General features: G+C 37.4%; 2 protein-coding genes across 2 annotated transcripts; both read left to right on the top strand.

Moving 5' to 3' along the window:
- Positions 1 to 2,548: 2,548 nt before the first annotated feature.
- Positions 2,549 to 3,617, top strand: LOC104596733 (uncharacterized). Its single transcript, XM_010258016.3, has 2 exons — positions 2,549 to 2,870; positions 2,978 to 3,617. Exons 1-2 carry the CDS (start codon positions 2,676 to 2,678, stop codon positions 3,419 to 3,421), a joined length of 639 nt encoding a protein of 212 aa, XP_010256318.1. The 5' UTR covers positions 2,549 to 2,675; the 3' UTR covers positions 3,422 to 3,617.
- Positions 3,618 to 7,419: 3,802 nt separating this feature from the next.
- Positions 7,420 to 19,621, top strand: LOC104596724 (NADH dehydrogenase ubiquinone complex I, assembly factor-like protein (DUF185)). Its single transcript, XM_010258005.3, has 11 exons — positions 7,420 to 8,008; positions 8,132 to 8,193; positions 8,387 to 8,530; positions 8,760 to 8,870; positions 9,013 to 9,217; positions 13,707 to 13,765; positions 15,471 to 15,523; positions 15,615 to 15,837; positions 18,623 to 18,731; positions 18,859 to 19,141; positions 19,295 to 19,621. The coding sequence occupies exons 1-10, from the start codon at positions 7,507 to 7,509 to the stop codon at positions 19,119 to 19,121; spliced, it is 1,731 nt and encodes a 576-aa protein (XP_010256307.1). The 5' UTR covers positions 7,420 to 7,506; the 3' UTR covers positions 19,122 to 19,141; positions 19,295 to 19,621.
- Positions 19,622 to 20,103: the final 482 nt, after the last annotated feature.

Here is a 20,103-nt window from a genome sequence, read left to right as displayed (position 1 = left end):
CAAATACCATGTTCGAAAACATTCAACCTAAAAGCTTAAATCTGTTAGATGAAGCCGCTGAATAAGTTTTTTGGTCTCTAACAGTAGGTTGGCATCAAACAATTAATGTTTGAGCACCTTGATTTTCCTAAGCCAAAGTTTAATCGAACATCGGCATCTTGACTGACTGGGCTTGTTGCCAAGCTCGAAGACTTTTCCTTGTTTATTGTCTCTGCTTTTACAGTTTTGCTTAATAATCTTCATGCAATACAAGCTGCAATGCTGGTTTACCATCGGCCATCTTGATAAATCAGTGGTTCACAATACAGATTACTGAAATGAGCGATTCTCAGAAAATGCTGTTTTACACTGTTTGTTTACATGCAAAATGATGTTTTCCTACGGATGGTGCACCACCAGGCGCATTTTATCCTCAGCAGAGACACCGCTTACATACACGACGAGCTCGGCTACATTCGGTGCAAGGCCCGTTCGATTCAACCTTGCGCTCTCCGTACCCATGCACCTCATGGGGCATTTGGTTTCCGAGAAACGGACAGGAAAAGAAGTATATTTAAGAATATTCTTTTTCTCAGTGCATTTGTTTCAAATGAAAATCTGATAAAGAAAAGGAAATACTAAGGATGTGGGTTCTCAAAAATCGGTAAATGGGGTCGCACTAATTTAGTGAAAATTCGCTGAGAAAGGAAGAAAATATGAGAAAATTTTGTCGAGAGCCCTCTCACAGGCATCGTCGCCTCCCTTTTTTTCGTTCAACGGTCACATCTCCGGCATTATCTCCAAAGTTCTTGTCAAACGGTAAGTGTAGTTCTGACACTCTCTCTTCATTCCCGTTCTTTTTGATACCGTTTTTCTCCTGTTCCATTTGATGGGTGGCCATCGAAATCTCACTGTCGATTCCATTCATCCTTGGTCATCCAGATCTCAAGTGTTCTCGGCAAAGGTAGGCTTAGATCTGGCATAATAGAACCAAATCTAACTTCTAATCGGATAGTCATTTGAGTTTATTTACACGATCTCCAGATTTGGATTCTAGAATATGGTTGTTCTAGATCTAGACTTTGTTCTCCGAAATGGTAATATATCTTTTTATTCAAACCTTTTTTTTTTTCCGTTGAACTCGAATATGATATGTTGTGTTGTTTTTTGTTATTTTAGGTAGTCACAAACAAAAAAAGCATTTGATTTCAACTTCAAGTAACAGGTGATCTCAGATCTAATATTTTCTTTCACTACCCTGTTTTTTTTTTTTTACACTTCACCGATTTAGAATGTGATTGTGATATCTTATATGCACCTCATTGTTGCCACGTGGCAAATTTACACATTCATGTGGTCAACCATGCAATGCCATTATAGAAGGTGAGAAAGGATGAAAAACTTGGTTTGATATGTTTCCTGTTAAATTTTCTTAGAAAACAAACACAAGAAAATGAATTTTGATCATACTTGATGGTGCATGATTTAGTCGCTCCTAGCTAGACGACAGTTCAGATATTGGTCTGCTTAAATGGACTATCAAACTGCAAGAGAATAGAATCAGAGGACCAGGGTGGCTTACTTGGTGTGGGTACTCCGATGCTTAAGTTAGTGAAAAGTGTTGTGTGAATTGAAAAACTTCGTAAACAAGAGAACTAGAAAGCTAATATAGCGTGTACCTTGTAATGGTGGGATTGAAGCCTTTATATAGGCAAGCTACTGTAGGTCTCACGAAACACATCCAAGATCCTCAACCCGCATTACTAGGAGCCTATTTCTCACATAGGGATGGACTTTGTGTGAGTTGATAAGCCTTATCAAGTCCATCTGATCCAGGCAGGATGAAGATAAGGCTCGCAGACATGCGGTGTAATCCTGAAAAAGTTGGCCAAGGTGCCTAAGGTACCTAAGTTGACTTAGCCTATTGAGGTGACAAGAAATGCTGAATTATCATCCAGTCATAAGGTCATTCCACATATCCGCATACTAACAAATTTGGCTAAATTACCCCTCATCAATACGATTTTTCGAGAAACAAACATTGAATGTAAAAATAAAAAAAAAAAAACAGAAAAATACGAATTTGACCAATACAAATTTCTGATCTACACTGCATAACTATAAACATGAAAAAGGACCACAACCCACTTACTAACACCCGCCCAATAAATTAGCATCAATTCCGAACTGGCACCTACCCCAACAGTACTTTTAACCTACAAATTCTGACATGGGCTGATAGGTCATTCTCCCAAAAATATATATATTTCTTTTTCGTTCCATCCTCAAACGAACTATTATTTCATGGGAAGATATTCGCAATGAGGACCTTAAAGGCTGTTAGAAGTTCGAACGGGCACTGACTGAAGCCAAGTTCGGACACGCCGATCTTTACGTAGGCGCCTTGAACACAACGCATCATGCGACGTGTACTGAACACAACCGCTGCTCACTAGGCTGTGGGAACCTCCAGGTTTTTCGATAAAGATCAAATAATATGAATAAATCATGATCATTGATTATGACTGTTGACTATGTACGAGCGTTTTTTCGTCAGGAAAGATGATCCCAATAATCTCCAGAGGAAAATGGTGGATCCCACTCTCTCGCTCCTTTAAAATCGAGTAAACCGTCATTCCCTTCCGAATTCCGGCGGTGGAGACAGGAGACCACCACACCCGACACCACGAGGTTCGATGTGGCAGATGAAACCACCGCCTCTAAGAAATTTGAGCAGAGAATCTCCGAATTCAATGGCTCTACTTCCAGCAGCTTCAGCTGCTTATTCCCGGAAGTTCGACCACAGCCTCCCGTCTTTCAGACCTGGAATTCCTCGCTTTTCTTCCGCCCAAAAAATCGCAAAGATTGTCGCTATGGCACCCAAGAGAAAGGTATTAGCGTACTAGAAAGATTGTCTCTCTTTGTCTAGACTTTTTATTTCAGCAGGTATTGACTATTGAGCCTGGCACCTGTTCATGTTTCTTTATTTTGATCGCAGGTGAATAGATATGATGAGAACTGGCAGAAACAATGGTACGGGGCTGGGATATTTGCTGAAGGAAGCGAAGAAGTGAAAGTTGACATAGTCAAGAAGCTGGAGAAGAAGAAGGTTCTGAGCAACGTGGAGAAGGCCGGATTGCTGTCCAAGGCCGAGGAATTAGGGTTTACTCTGTCTTCCATCGAGAGATTGGGGGTTTTGTCCAAGGCAGAGGAGTTTGGCTTGTTGAGCTTGATTGAGAAAGCGGCGAGCTTCTCTCCGGCGACGTTAGCATCGGTGGCGTTGTTATTCTTTGTCGCGGCGATAGCTGCAGTCGTTTTGTTACCCGATGATTCGGCGGCTCTGGTCGCGGTGCAGGCCGCGGTTGCGGGTGTGCTTGGTGTGGGCGCGGTGGGTTTTTATGTCGGGTCGATCGTATTGGATGGATTGCAAGAGTCGGATTAGGTGGCTTTTTGTCGGGTCATCGACTCATCGGAATACGCGAATCAATGCATTTCGTTTCTTTGTAGACCGAAGTTTGGATCGATACATTCTGTAACAAATGCTGTTACACCAAGCTCGAGCAGTTGAGCTTTTCTGTTTGGGTAAAATTAACATATTTCTTTATTTCGGCCAGCGCAGCCGCAAACAATTTCTACAAGAGTAGCCCTCTATCCCCCGTATTCACAATAGGTATTATGGAATTATGGTTTTCACGTCTTAGAAAATTTTAAAATGTAGGTGTTAATGGCTTGTTTGGATTGGACCCCACAAACCAAAATTAATTTGGATGGATTGGATGGATCAATGAGACATATTGAATTGGATCAATCCAGACTTAATGATCCAAACTATTTATTGAATTAGATTGGACCTAGTCTATTTATGATGAATTTATATTGGATTTGGTTAGATTGACTCAATATCTGATCCATGAATAAAATATAAGAATATAGGTGTCAATGGATCAGGTTTGTATTAGAATTAATCTTGAACATTCAGACATTGAATTGAATCAGTCCAAAAATATTCTTTAGATTGGATTGGACCTAATCCTTTTGTAATGAACTCACATTGGACTGGATCTAATTGAACCAAATCCAATACAACTGATACCCTAACCATAATCAAGGGAAATAATTTTTCTGTTTTAATTATAAAAGAGAAAAAAAAAACTCTCCTTTATGCATGCCATAATAAGTTGAGACTTGGGATGTTAATGTGACTGAAAGTCCGAAATCTGATCCATTATCTAATTGCCGGTGACCAATAGCTGAGATGGTCATTCGTGATCATCCAAAAGTAGAGGCATAACTACAGACTCTGTCGAACTTTGGGCACCAGATTTGTATCAATGAACTTTGGGTGGGCAACATATTTGTGTGAGTCTAGATATCCTGTTCACACAAACTCTGTCCATGTCTATCCACATAACGTCGCAGTTACACATAACGTTGCAGTTACACACGGAGAAAATGTTCCCAATTCAATGAAATAGTGTGCTGTGGGTAGACGTAGCCAGAGTTTTAATAGGCAGGAGATTCGGAGTATATTTGTATAACGCTTCCTACCTTTTCTTTCAAACCAAATAAGGTGTTAGTGTTAAAAAACAAGCAAATTCTAATAAACCAAGTATCTTAACGTTTCACACCAGTTGAATGTTAATACATTTTTTTTTTTGTCTTTTCATTCTCTCACAAGATATATCTTCATGTGTTTTTTATTTTCCTTTTTATCTGATCCTAAATCTTTGGGGACCCAACATGGTTGTCTTTTGTTTTTAGGCCTTTTTGTTAAGTTCAGTCCACCTCAGAATTTATTTATTAATTCCTCAAATATATTTATCCCCCTGAATTGAGAGCCTTCCCCCCTTGGCACTGATCCGAACTGTACGATTGCATTATGAATTCTGGAGTGGGCTGAACTCAAATTAGCTCTTTATTTTTAAAACAAAAACGATTATCACATCAGCAGAAATAATTTATACGACTTTTTTAAGAGAAATGATTCAATACAAGAAATAACAACTATAAGAAACAAAGAAACCAAAAAATAGAGGCAGCAGCAGCAAAAGAAAAGAAAAGAAAAGAAAAAAAAAAAAACACAAGGAGAAAGACTAAAGAAATAAAACTGACTGAAACAGCCCAGCAACCGTTGAGGAGGGTGGAAGCTACTGCTAATTGAAAACAATCCCACGATCTCCACAAACTTGTTTTTGTATCCACATCAAAAGACTTGGGAAATTATAACATGTGCCGATGTCATTTCCTGTTGTAACAATATAGAATTATCTATATTTCTTCTCAAGGAGCTTAGTGCACCACCATTTACCCTGTTTTGTGAAGGATGAAGCTTTTGATTCAGTTGCTTTGAAGGAGACACTAAAAGAGTTTCAGCCAATAACCCTATTTTTGGTTGAAAGACTTATTTGGGGCTTCTTCGGGTTTATAACAATTCTCCATTTGGTAGGTTTGAAGCAAGGTTTTTAAAAATGGAACGGACAAGGAGCTGTTATAGGGTCCGGTTCTCAAGTTGAACGGTCCGACTGTTTTGATCAAATGGACGGTTCGTTCTGATAAAAAATAAAAAATTAAAAAACTAAAAAACGATTACAAACCGTTGTCCGAGTCGATAGTTCAGCACCCGAGTCGGCAGTTTGCTGATCAAATCAATGGTTTGGGCCAAATAGCGTTTTTGGGTGAAGTGGAACTGATTAGGTGACTGGTTCCTGATTTTTCCAATCTGATCATCCGGTTTGGTCTAGTTTGAAAACACTGGGTTAGAGCATAGCAGCTTCTGACTTTCTGAGGTGGGCCCTATGTAGACATTTTTTAAGCTATATTGGGTGAAAATCCGTAAAAACCAAAATCTACTGCAATCAGTCAGGCCCAATTTGAGAGGGTTTTTGTATTTTGGCCCATTTAGTTATTATTTAGTTAGATAAATATGTTTATTTGAGCAAATGTTCTTTAGGCTCAGTTTGGAAGGAATATAAATATAAATATGTAGAATATAAAATTTTATATTTTATATTATTTTATATGTATTTGTACCATATATATTTGCATTTGTACTCTTACTCAGTTTAAAAGGAATACAAATACGAATATATACAATGTAAATACATACAAATGCAAATATGTAGAGTAGAGTTAAAAGTTGCCCATGTAATTGATGTTTCAACGTTTTTGTGCCATACAAGTTATCCACACGTGGGTAACTAATACTTTTTTATATTTTAGATTATGTGTAGCGGCAAATGAATATGGGTTATGATTAATTTATCAATTGACCAACTTACCCCTCCTATGGACAAATGAATGGGACCTTACATTAAACTGCTACAAAGAAGCCACTCATATTCAGCATTTGTGTTTTGAGTAAGTTATTCAGAGTATCTTTATATTTTAGTTGCTGAAGTAGCATTTAAAAGTTAGAACGTCGATTTGGGCTTTCTGGATTTCCACCAACCACACCTTCTGACCTTTTCATGTGGGGTCCAACTTTCTTTTAGAAAATAGATACATCCGAGAAGAAAAGAGCAGATGTGCCCCACGACGGGGCGTTTCACAATGTCCTACAGTGCATCCTCACCTTGTATTGGGAATATCTTCTGATGATGACACCAGGTCTTGTATTATTATTGGGAGATGTTTCCAATATACAGTGGGAATGTGTTGTGGGTCATTGTGGGGCGAAGATGTAAAATTGGAAGAAAAAATAAATGCCAAGTTTGGGAGTATTTATTTGAAAAATAAGTATTAAAAAACAAATGTTTATTCTAATAAATACTTATTTGTGTTTGACACCCAACTTTCTTATTTTATATTGGGTGTTTGATAGTCTTTTTCTTTAATAAATACTTATTTTTCATTTAAAATGACAATTTTAACCCTTAATTTAAGAATGTCACATCTATAATGACTTTAGCTGGATACAGAGCTTGATTCGAGCTTGGAAAACCCTCAACGTTTATGAAAAAGATAAGATGGTATTCACAAAAAAAAAAAAAAAGATTATGGCTAGATGCATGTAATGGTTGATCAATTGAATATGAGAAAATGAAAGGGAAAAAAAAAAACGAGAAGAGAAGAAACCTTCACCAACCTGAACGCAGGACCTAGATGGAGCTTGGAGTAGTTCTGCGCTGGTAGAGTTTGAGAGAAGAAGAATGGAGAAGAAACCTTCACCAAACAGAGCCAAACCAGAGATTATTTTGGAAGTAAATTTTTGAATAATTACTTAAAAGGTAGAAATTTGGGCTTCTTGAATAGATGTTTCTTTTGAAATAAGCACTTATTTTAGATTTATTTTCCAAAATCTAAAAAGTGCTTATTGGTGTGATTCCAGCCCAAAATAAATACTTATTCAAATAATTAATTCTTTTAAAGCACTCCCTAGTGTGGAGCCCAACTTTCAATTTGGAACGCCAAAAATTACATCCTGAAAGCCCTCCCAAATGAGCACTCATCTTTTGGGCCCGTCCGCTTCAGCCTCATAGCTTATCCGGAGGATGGAGCACCTCAAAGCAGCTGAATCAACTTTGCTGAATGTTTTGCTCAGCCCCCTCAAACAGGCAGAGCCCACCTCATGAAGCCAGAAGCCGCTTACCTGAAAGCCCTCCCAAACGGGATTATTGGTGTTGCCCTATTTGGACAGCCTACAACAAATGCTTCCTTCAGCCGATAGAATGGCCTCCGGAAGCTTTTAGTAGCTTCTGCATAAACCTCAGCGAAAGAATCTCCCTCAACCATCTTCATGTAAATGCTTTTCAAATCCTTTCATCACATTCCATAAGCGTTCGGGTGTTCGAAGGTCGTTCTGGTTCAGACTTCAGAAAAATGTTGGGAAGGCTGGTACGAGCATCTCCTCGTCTCGCTAACGGGGTAGTCCCCTTGCTGTTTCACAGAGCATTTTCTTCGTCCAACACCCGGATAATTGAAAGCCTATCTTCTTCCAACCAGAATCTCGATAATCCAAACCAAACCACTGAAACTCTTCAACCATCTGCCACAATTTCAATTGATCGATCCGGCTTATTCAATCCTTCTGGTATAACTTTATTCTGCTTGATTTTTTTTAGCTTGTAGAGCTTTTAATTGAACTCGATATCAAATGAAAATGGTATCCCGTTCCCTCCTTCATTCTCATTTTTCTATTAATTCCTACTTGCAGAGCATTCCCATGAACCCTCTTCAGATTCCGAGCTCGTTAAACATCTAAAGAGTATTATCAAGGTTATCACTCTCACTGTTTCTCTCTCGGTTCTTTTTTCTTTCTTATTTATGCATTGTTTAACGAATGAGGACTCGTTCTCTGCACAGTACTAGTGTAAACAGTAAACTGCGCCGAAATTTGAGCTTAAATTTTCGTTTTGGATAAGAAGCTTGATCTTGTTTTATTTTATTTCTTTGGTTTACTGTTTTGTAGTTTCGAGGGGGACCGATCACAGTTGCTGAGTATATGGAGGAGGTATTGACAAACCCAAAAGCGGGATTTTACATTAACCGGGATGTTTTTGGGAGTGGAGGTGATTTCATTACCTCCCCTGAAGTGAGCCAGATGTTTGGAGAGGTACTGTAATTACTGACTTTACTCTGCACTGCTTATGTTCAATCTCTCTCTCTCTCTGTCTGTGTGTGTATATATATATATATATATTTGTCTGAATGAGCATATTAAGGGAAATGCTTACCCAAGCATTCACAATGTATTGAAAGTTCTCTTGCATCCAATTGCACGATTCGCTTGACTGCTACTGCTGTTAAAACTGATTTTTTTTTTATCCTGCTGATATTACTAGATGATTGGTATTTGGGCTATGTGTCTGTGGGAGCAAATGGGACAACCAGATAAAGTCAACCTAGTTGAACTTGGTCCAGGACGAGGAACTCTCTTGGCTGATTTTCTTCGTGTAAGGCACCATCAATTTGATCTGTTCACTGCCTTTTCCTTACTATTGGGTATTTATTTTTGATAATGCTACTATAATTACTTCTTCTATTTTAAGCTTACAATTGAAGCATCAATTTAAGAGGTGCAGATCTTTCTTGTAGGGTACATCAAAGTTTGAAAAGTTTACGAAGTCATTGCATTTGCACCTGGTAGAATGTAGTCCCACACTACAAAAACTTCAATATAGCACCTTGAAGTGTACAGATGAAGATAATACTGGCAGCAGTGTTGATCAAAGGACAATTAGCACCTTGGCAGGAGTTCCTGTATATTGGCATGCCACACTGGAGCAGGTCCCATCAGGATGTATGGATTCAGTTTTCACGAGGCACATTTTTTCTTGCACATAGAAGTACCTCACTTTCAAGCCAATAAAAAAGTACATAATATATAAATGATAAGATGCAATGTGAAAATTTCCACACAATATAATGGGAATTGGAGGGTATTAAGAATCCATAGAAAAACTATGGGGTAATACGACAATACTAAAAGTCTTGAATTGTCTTGTAATTCTGCCTTAACACATCCCTCAAAATCTCTTTGGAACTAATTCACTAAATAGCATTTATAGCTTCTTATTTCTCTTATAAATTGATTTACAAGCACCATCATCATCTAAACCTTGTTTCAATTATATAGGGTCAGCTACAAGAATCCTGTTCTTCCATTCTGTTCTGTTCGGTGCCATAATTATTATGGTTTGATAATTTATTCCTTATTTAACAATTGTGTCCTGTGGCTCCTGTTACATAGTTTTTCATTTTATGTATTCAAGATCTTGATATGACAGCAAGTTGACTGCTGATCAAAGAACCAGAAACTAGAGGAATAAGGGTGGAAGGATTGGTACTTGGAAGAGGAAATATATCTCTAAGGGTGGAAGGCTTACTCTCTTTAATGCAACCCACAACCCTATCAAACCTTCCCACCTATTATCTTTCTATTTTTTAAGAGTCCAGCCAAGGTGAGAAACTGGATTGAAAAGCTCTAGCAGGACTTCCTTTGGGAGGGAGGAGGAGAGAAAAGAGATTATCTTGTTAATTGGAGGATGCTGTGTGAATTCAAGAAGGAGGGAAGGCTGGGGTTGGGAAACATTTCAGAAAGGAGCCAGGCTCTCCTTGGTAAGTAGCTTTGGAGACGCAAGACAGATCACAACTCTCTATGGGCCTTGCTAATAAGAAGCAAATATTGTAGAAGTAGTTTGGGAAGGGGAAGCTCTTAGCCACAAATAGGGATGTTAATGGGTCGGGTTAAATGGTAAACCCGGCTTGACCCAACCCTATAGGGTTGGGTTAGGGTCGGATTAGGGTTTTGATTCTTTGACTTGAGTTGGGTTTGGTTTTTGGCTGGCCCGCCCCGCTAGGTCATGATACCCTGCATATATACCAAGTATTCATGCAATTTTTTGACTTCTAACTTTATAAGCTTAAAGTTTATAATTTATTTATATGTTGATTTTGATTAATGTAAAAAAATAACACCTTAGAATCTATAAAACAATTTCCTTACTTAAATTAATGTATTTTAGGTCTTCAAAATGTGTTAAAAAATACATTTGAAATTATACGGGTCAAGTTGGGTCGGAATCGGGTTAAACCCTATAGGGTCAGGTTGGGTTCAGGAATCATGTATTTTTAAGCCGGGTTGGGATGTTGGAGGGTCGGGTTAAGGTTAAGGCAAACCCGTGTCGAACCCGACCCATTGACATCCACCACAAACCACTACCAAAATGGCTCCTTTACAACTAATTCTTTCTTTCAAAAACTAATAGGTAATCCCTCTATAACACTGTGGATTTATAAAAGGCAACCCAGAATGAGGCAACTAAAGAATGGTAGACCAAACCTTGACTGGTGGCTCAATAGTTGGCCACTTATGCTGATATGTTCTAGTTATTAAAGTTCTAGGAAGTTCATTAATAAGAAAAGAAGAAAGAATGTTCTCGAATAATGATAAATGAGGCAACTAAAAGAAAATAGGGGCCCCATACCCAAATGAGGGGCCTAAGACCCAAATACACCATTGACCCAAGATCCAAATACGTTAAGAGACTCAAATTTTTTTTTTCTCTCTCTCTCTCTCTCTCCCCTCTCTTCTCTCTCCATCCCATCATTTCTCCTTCAAAATTTATCTCTCTACAACTGACAAACCTCCATTGCCATTGCCTTGGGCCTTCAGAGGCTTGACCACCAACTTGCTGGAGTCAATGTTTGTACACCCTCTTCTCCTCCCTTCCCAATTAAAAGGATTTGGCTCTCCACAATATCTCATATATCCTTCTTCATTTGGGAGGCAACTAATGGTAAATAGGGATGGCAATTTTCCCCATCCTTGACAGGTACCCGACTTCCTCGACTTGATGGGGTCGAGGATGGGGATTGCTTTGGTGGGGTAGGACGAGGATGGGGAATGAGGTCCTTGACTTGCTCTGACCCTGATTATATATATATATTAAATATTATTCATATTAAATATATGTTATTATATATATGATATTATTTATATTATATATATCAAAATTTTTATATTATTTATAAATAATATATGTTAAATATTATTTATTTTAAGTAAATTTATTTTTCGAAAAATACTGTTAACTAAAAAATTTTGGGGAGGGGACCCATCCTCATCGGGGATTGGGGTCGGAACCCACCCTGTTTCCATTCCTAATGGTAAAGTGAATACTTGTGATAATCTTTGGCATAAAAAGTTCTACTGAATTCAGTGTTTTTAGATTAATCTTGCCCATATAGCAGAATTTGGTTAGAGTCCTCCACAAGTTTCTACTCTTGCTCTTCGTTTTTCAATGCCCTACTTCAGTTTGCTAATATGCATGTTTCTTTTCCTTTTATAGAAATGTGCTGTGTTCATATACCATCAAAGGTTAGGGCTTTCTGCTAGGAAGTGGTTCTCCAAAAAACCAATACTATAAACCTGCTTCAAAGAAAAAGGCCTTTTTGGTGTCTCTCCCCACATGTCTGTAGCGGTGTAGCCTTTGTTTGAGTGGTGAGACAGGGACTCATCTATTAATCTCATGTCCCTTTGCTTCTTATTTGGGAATAGTTCTTCTCTCTCTTTGGTTATAGGTGGATTCCTCCCTTGAGTGTGGTGAACCTTTTCAACTCTAGCTTCTTCCAACAACCGAAGAAGAGGGGTAGGGTGATGTGGAGAACAACTAGAGCATCGATATTGTGGTTGATTTGGGAAGAAAGAAACAGTAGAATCTTCTAAGGGCAATAAAGAATCAAAGAAAAACTCATTGAAGGCATAGCCATCAGGATCATACATTGGTTGGAAAGTTTGGATCTTTTTAAGGACTTTTCTTCAGATGACATCTTTAGGGGGTGGAGTGCTATAGCGGCTTCCTCTCCCTCTTCTTCCTTTGTTCAAGAAAGCTGGTCCCCACCTCTATCTTATAGGGTTAAATTGAATTTTGATGGAAGCTCTATGGGTAGCCTAGGTCCTTTTGGAATTGGGGGTGTTTTTAGGAATGAAGAAGGAAGAGTGCTAAGCCTTCACTCTAGCTCAATTGGGGTAAGGTATTCCTTAAGGGCAGAAGTGCTGGCTCTACTCCAAGGTCTCAGATTGGCTAAAAATAGGAAGCTTAGGATCTTGGCCCTTTAGACAGAACATAAGAGAGATTTTGAGTGTAGCACGGGAGCTTGAGGTGCAAGTTGAACATAGATGGACTTGAAGATCAGCAAATGGAATGGCTGACACCTTGGCAAAGCAAGGAGTCAATAGGTAGGCTTTGTTTTGGGCTTGTTTGTAACTCTGTTTTATTTGGTAATGGCTCTTTTAAGTTTCAATTGAGATGGGTTGCCTATGTACAATGAAGATCAGGATTGGTTTGCTACATGTTGAAGTCTCCAATAGATGCTTTAATACTAAACTATATGACCTTAGATAATGGAATGATGGAACTAATCTTCCATAGCTGGCAGATTGAGTTGGTATAGAGGTTTTATTACTTTTGTTGCTGATGATGATCATGCAAGTGAAGGGTACACTAGCTGGTACTTCTTATTATGGAAACAAAAATTGTTTTTCTTCTCCTAGAAATGAAAGGCTCATCCTCCTGGAATGTAACACTTGCTGATCTTTCAAAGTATACTAACTCCGTGTTATCCATCCAATGCCCATTTTGCCAGTTATACATGGTGTTGTAATGTGAAGACAATCTTTGTTGCATTAAAAGTTTTAGCTGAGAGATACTACTTTTGTTAGAGGTAGCTAATTTGTGAATGATGATCTGTAAAATGTTTAGTGGTTTACGTATTTATTGTGAAGTTTGTAAATTGAGAGAAGACAGAGTCGATTTATGACATATTTCTTTATTGTTCCTTTACTGTATATGTTCTGTTGGTTTTCCTTGTATCTATATCTTTTCTTCCTTTTGCCAACTTCTGAAGGGTTTGGAAGGAAAGAAATTCCACCATTTTTTTTAGGATGTCTACAATAATGTATGCAACCTTGTAGATTTATTGGCCATCCATGTTGAAGGAATTGAAGAAGATATTATGATTTTGTTTGGAGTTGCTTTACCTTTTTACTTGTGCAATCAAGTGTAGTTTATAAATACAAACATGCACCACAAACTTGTAATTGAGGATCTCTTCCCCACTTTAAATTTCTACAAACTTATCTATTAAAGAATATTTGCTTTCTCCCTTATCATATCCCCTATACTTTGCTTCTGTTTAGATTTGTCTTTTTATTGCATTAAATATGATGATTAATTTGTTTCTTTGTTTGATCTCATGTTTTCTCTCTTCTTTTTTGCTTTTCCCAGTGCCTACCATTGTCATCGCTCATGAATTTTATGATGCTCTGCCAATTCATCAATTCCAGGTTTGTTTTGTGCATTAGTCTCTTGCTATCATTTTTTGGTTTTGACACATTTGAAAAGATTCCTAAACAAACCCAAGGATCCCTATTGGGAGTTCTGGTTACCAGACATTTGGATGGTTTAATGCTAATAGAAAAGAAGGTTTTTATTCAATTTGTAGTTTACTATAAGCTTTTGTCACTCATGGCTGTTCCATGTGTCTTACTGTGCTGAATGCATACTTATGCAACATGAGGTGATTGTACCTGATACCCTAGTCAAGTATTCTGATTTTCAGAAATAAAAGAAAACCCTTACCTCAACTGTTGTATTTTGAAATTAAGAAGGTGGCAATTAAAAATTTTATTGTTCTACATCACCCCTTTAAGAAGTCAGTTGGTGTAATGGTAAAACTTTGGGCTGACAAGCGTGCGAATGTTGATTTGAGTCTGAGAATGGCCACTTTGTGCAAAAAAAAAAAAAAAAACAAAAAAAAAAATGCAAAGGTCTGTAGCCATTCTACCCCTCTCAAGACCAGGTAGCTGAGTCCTTCATTGGGTAATAGCCTTTTTTATCCCCCTTGTTCTGACTGAAATATTTAAATTTATTCCAAGTTATGGTCATAGTTTTGGTTCTGGTCTAGGTGGGAGCTACGATACCTGGATACTTGTACAAAGGTGCTGCATTCTGTTGGATGCTTTAATTTTTTTATGTAAATTTCATATTTGATACCATATCCATCTGTTCCCTTTCTGTATCCAGGTACAGAGTGTTGGAACCTAGTTTGGAACTGGAGTTTTAAACCTTATCGACTTACATGTTATGCCTGAGATTTGTGGTCATTTGACTTGTCTATCCGTTTTTCCAGGATACCTGGAATATAACCTTGCACTACTTGAGGACATCAGTACATCACTTATAGAAATGATCATGCCTGAGCTAAATTATTTCTAGATTTTTTTCCTATTAATTTATCAAGTTTCTCCACCGTATCCATTGTGATAGCTGTTTGAACTAAAATAACTTCTTTTTATTTTCTTGTTTTCTCTTACTTTCTGCATTTGCTGTTGAAATTCACTTTCCAGAGGCTATTCTTTTCTATGTTTTTTTGATACAATTCATACTTGAGGTTGGGTTCATAAAATGTTTTCTTCTTCTCAACACAGAGCATATTGTAATCTGAACTAAAAAAATAAGGTGCTGAGCCTATGTGAATGAATTGGAAAAATATCTACTATTTCTTTTACATAAAGGGCTTTTGGCTCTATTTTACATGGACAGTCCAGGGCATTTTAATAATTGTAGAATTCCTTCATGTGTAAAACAAAGAGCAACAGCAGAACCATTCCTACTCATATGTTCACAAGGGAAAAACATAAATATTGGTAGTAGGATAAGTTAGGTACATAATATTTGGAAACTTTTCTATCCCACCTCCTGGAGGCTCAATAAAAATTCCCTCTTTGGATAAAAAAATGACTTATGGATGCATTTGTAACCTGCATTCTGTGGAAGAGAAAAATGGAAAAAAAAAAACAAATTGGTTGCTGGCTTCATTACACAGGTTTTTCCAACTTAGAAGGCAATAAATAAGATGATTTCCTATAGGTCTTGGTTCTTCTGATGTTATACGAGTAATAATCCGTCTGTCGCTTCTTCCTTCTTTCTTTTGCCTTCATTTATTTATTTTATATGCACCCTTGTCTGATTTTGATAATTTATCTATAGAGAACTTCTCGTGGCTGGTGTGAAAAAATGATTGATGTTGCAGAAGATTCATCGTAAGGGTTTCAAAATCTAGTCTTTACATACTTAACAGTTTGTCCAAAGGAAAAAGTAACTTGATACTAATCTTGTATTTAAAATGATTAGGTTTCGATTTGTTCTATCTCCACAACCTACACCTACAACTCTGTATTTGATGAAGCGGTGTAAGTGGGATGCAAAAGAAGAAACTGCCAAGTTAGATCACATTGAGATTTGCCCAAAGGCAATGGAGTTGACCCAGATGATTACTAAGAGAATAAGTTGTGATGGTGGTGGGGCTCTTATAATTGATTATGGCCAGAATGGGATAGTCTCTGATAGTTTGCAGGTTGGAAACTGTATTTTACTTTTCTATGTTAATTATAGCGTCAATAATTTTGTGATGGATTCTTCATGTTTTCTGTGTCATCTACAAGATGAACCATTTCAAGTATGCTGTTGGTTGTTCATATTGACTATTTTTGAATCTTGTATTTGTATCCTTAGTAACCAGAACTGGTGACCAAAATGTAATGTATCTACTTCAAACTGCAATTTTGAGAAATTAAAAACAAAAATGCATTCCCAAATTTCTAGTAATACAAATTTTAATTTGAAGTGGTAAAGTCCTTTCGTTTGAATGCAAAACAGGTAAGAGGAAGTCAGTATTAGCAGCAGTTACCGGTAAAGCTTGGTCTACAACAGTACTGCTCATTGTGGGGTTCTCCCATAGAGGACAAATTCCCCATTCTCAAATGCAATAAATACAAGAAGATTTCTGAAATGAAACATATCTTGCCTTTACACAATTGCCCAACCTTCGCATCTTTCATCATATTTTTCCCCTCGATTCTACTTTTTAATGAATTTAAATTAACCAGCTAGTTTCCAATAGTTACATGTAATAACCTTGTTATTGCATTGTAAATTAACCCGGTAGTTTAATAACATTATATGAATGCTATATGATGCTATATATACCTATAAGTTTTTAATATAAATGTGAACTTATCTATAAATACATATAAACATCCATGAATGTTGCTATCTGAGAGTGGCCACATTATGCCAAAAAGAAGAAGAAACAAAAAAGCCAAAGGCTAGAACCATAGTTGGAACCAACATTGGGTAATAGCCTTTTGTATACATGAACATTGCTAAGGTACTGGGAACTTCTATGATTTGGCATTCATACTTTCCCCTCCAGCTCCCAATCTACAATTTGGTTACCCAAGGAATAGGGGTGAGGGTGAGTTATTATCCTCATTCCCTAAAATTGCATAAAATTAAAATTGTTCATGGAAAGATCTGGAAGTTGCTTGTGATAATTTATGATAATTTTTTTGACAGAAAAGGTTGTATTTAACTAGGTTGATTGTCAATCCAAACAAGAAACTAGGGTTGATATACTTTATGGATAAGAGGCTACTTTAGACTGCAGTGCATGTTTCAGATGGCCAACTAATACTCCTAAGGTAAACAACATAAATATAATCCTAACTTGTAACCAGTTAGCCAAAATCAGTACCTTGGATGGTTTATTTTGTCCCATCTCCTATTTTAGAATGCCTGCACTACCTTTAACTCAACCACTTAAGTATCATTTGTGTTCATGAATAGATCATGTTACACATACACCAAGTTTCTTTAAGAAAAGAAGGGGAGAAGTGAATTGTGAAGTTGCAGTCATACTATAGGTTCTTGAGAATTGCTTCCCATGTTATGGTTCTTCCATTCTAGGCTACCCTCCTTTCCTTTTCCAGTCCCACTCCTGCTATTTAGTTCTGTATGTTTCCTGTTGGATGCTTGACTTAATCATCAATCCTGCTGCACTAAAGCATGAGGCGTGGTATTTTCTTTTATCTAATATGAAAATCATCATTGGCTTCTAATGATGGATTCTTTGTCTTTTATGGTAATTGGGCCAAAGGGGTTTTATATGAAGGCCATTTGGTGGCTTGCAAAATTAGGATATCTCCCCATCCACAGTTGTAGGATCAACTGTGGGATCAGTTATGGGGACATTTCTTTGTTAGTTCTTCCAGAAATCAACTCCAATTCCAGTGAAATTGCACCTTGGTTTGATATGCTTCTGCAGTCTTATGACAGGTCCTGCTGTTTTTTTGTTTTTTATTTTTATTTTTTATTTTTTGCACTTTGCATAGGCTATGATGCAGTGTTTAACTGGACAGAAGCACCAGCAACTCTGTCTGCCCTAATAGATTGGAAGAAAAATAAGTTAATCTGCCCTTGATTCCACTTAGTGAAATGTGTAAATCCATGTCAGTGAAACGATTGAAAGGGCATCAAAATGTGATAATAGAGGGAGACTCCAGAGCTTAAATGAAATAGAATGGTCTCAGTGCACTGGGTTTACCTGGTCTGCAAATGCCAAATGGTTTGGCAGATGGGTTGTCAAAACAGTGGGTGGAAAGAGGGAGTCTTTTTTGAGGGGATGGGAGTACCCTTTAATGTACATATTCTATGATTATGCCATCTCAACCTCTGGGATGCCCACCTTTTGTACTTTGTGTTTTTTCCTTTAATAAAATTGTTTTAAGTTACTCATCAAAAAAAAAAAAAAGAAAGTCAAAAGGGCATCTAGTGCAATGTTAAGTGCTAGTTGTACATCAGCATTTATTTAGGCTGGTGTTATGGTCATCTTAAACCTAATGTTGTATCAAGTATCCTTAAAGCAATGCAACCTGCTCAACCTCTTGGCTTTATGGAGAAGGAAATCTCTTTGTTCTATAAATTACACTTTACTCCATGACTATGTAAATGTTTCTTCTAAAGATTTCCTATTGTCATTGTTTTGAAACAATTGTGGTTGTCCTTTATGCACGATGCTGCTTTTTCAACTTCAATTGCAGCTAGCATCTTAATGTCTGCAATCTGAAGTTGAATAGAAAATCAATTTAGATTATGAAATTTCAATAATGATTTTACCTTTGAATGTTGTTTTGGAAATTTTGGAAAATAATTTCATCTACAAAACTTACTTGACAGAAAAAGGATTTGTTTTTATTAAAATTGTGATTCTGAAATGAGCATCTTAACTTTCTTTCTCATAATGTTTGCTGTCATTGCCATGATTGTAACGAGCATTATTTAAAATTTCTGCTTTCATGCAGGCTATCCAGAAGCATAAGTTTGTGAATATACTAGACAATCCTGGCTCAGCTGATCTCAGTGCTTATGTTGATTTTGCTTCCATTAGGCACTCTGCAGAAGAAGCTTCAGGTGCTTTGTCCTAGTAGTAGCAGTTATAAAACATTTAGAACATAAAAAACATAACTGATTTAAGAATACTTTTGATAGGTCAGTTGCTTTAATATTTACCACTCAAGTGCTCAACATTTTTTTGCAGAGGATGTGTCAATCCATGGCCCGATTACTCAATCTCAGTTTTTGGGTTCACTTGGTATAAACTTCCGAGTTGAGGCACTATTGCAAAGCTGCACAGATGAACAAGCAGAATTGCTGAGGACAGGATACTGGCGCTTGGTTGGAGATGGAGAAGCTCCATTCTGGGAGGGACCTGATGAGCAGACACCCATTGGTATGGGTACACGGTACTTGGTGATGGCAATTGTGAACAGGAAGCAGGGGGTTCCAGTTCCATTCCAATAGTCTGGGATAATGTGCATTTGGTAAGATTTTGATGGTTTATGAATAATTGCAAGTTAACTTATGCCCCAAAAAGATCATTGCAAGTTTGAGGTTGTTGTAGACTTTCTCTGTGTTTCTGCAGACACTGTTTGGTTTGACTCTTGCTATTAATCAACATATGCTTTTGGCTGCAGATTTCTTGGCTATGAACTTTTGCTGAAAAGGTCACCAACTGGACCAGTTAGGACTATGGAGTAACTTGATGGAAGTCAAGGGTTCTAAAAGAGCTAAAGGGAAGCTCAAAAAGATGTGGTTCAAGGTAGCAAGAACAGACCTGAGGAATGAAATTTTAACTGAAGATATGGCCCTTGAGAGAGTTGAATGACAAAATAGAATTCGTATAGCTGACCCCATATAGGTTAAGTTATTTTCTCAAGTTTACCATTTTTTCAGTTGAAATACTAGTCCTGTATTTTTCCATTACATCATTATATGGAAGTCTTTCTGCAGTTCTTAACCAAGGATGGTAGGAAATAGATCAATGGAGTCCGGATCTGCTCCTCACAGGCACATCCGACCATGTATCGGGAACATCTCCCATACTTCTGTGTTATTATTCATGGAAGATGTTCCCAATGTACAGTGGGATGTGCCTGTGAGGTATCTGTGAGGTGCGCTCTGTGAGGAGCAGATCCCAATTCAGATCAATGCCAGTTTACTGAGGAATACAATATTTCTTTATTGTTTTCTTTTGAATATTTCTGTGTGTGCTGAAAAAGAGAACTTTCATTGATATCAAGGTGGATAAAAGGAAACATCCCGAAGAGTAAGCCCAAGAATACCGTCCTACCAAACTTCTAGTGTTCTCATTGACACTGGATGTTACTCTAATTGGTGTTTTTCGCTGATATTGGAAATCTTGGAACCAATGTATACAACTTAAAACGATCTAGGTTTGTAGGCGATGTAAATGACCATTCAAAGATTGGCTTAAAAGGAAACA

This window comes from Nelumbo nucifera, chromosome 3 (assembly GCF_055504915.1).
Source record: "Nelumbo nucifera cultivar China Antique chromosome 3, China Antique-T2T, whole genome shotgun sequence".
NCBI lineage: Eukaryota > Viridiplantae > Streptophyta > Magnoliopsida > Proteales > Nelumbonaceae > Nelumbo > Nelumbo nucifera.
The sequence above is the reverse complement of the archived record's forward strand: the minus strand, read 5'-3'. Positions and strand labels throughout refer to the sequence as shown.

Bases quoted from the DNA above. Each gene is read 5' to 3' on its own strand.
- LOC104596733 (XM_010258016.3), top strand. From the start codon at position 2,676: ATGTGGCAGATGAAACCACCGCCTCTAAGAAATTTGAGCAGAGAATCT. The intron at 2,871-2,977 runs GTATTAGCGTAC...TTTTGATCGCAG, and splicing joins CTATGGCACCCAAGAGAAAG to GTGAATAGATATGATGAGAA.
- LOC104596724 (XM_010258005.3), top strand. From the start codon at position 7,507: ATGTTTTGCTCAGCCCCCTCAAACAGGCAGAGCCCACCTCATGAAGCC. The intron at 13,766-15,470 runs GTTTGTTTTGTG...ATTTATCTATAG, and splicing joins TGCCAATTCATCAATTCCAG to AGAACTTCTCGTGGCTGGTG. The intron at 15,838-18,622 runs GTTGGAAACTGT...GCTTTCATGCAG, and splicing joins TAGTCTCTGATAGTTTGCAG to GCTATCCAGAAGCATAAGTT.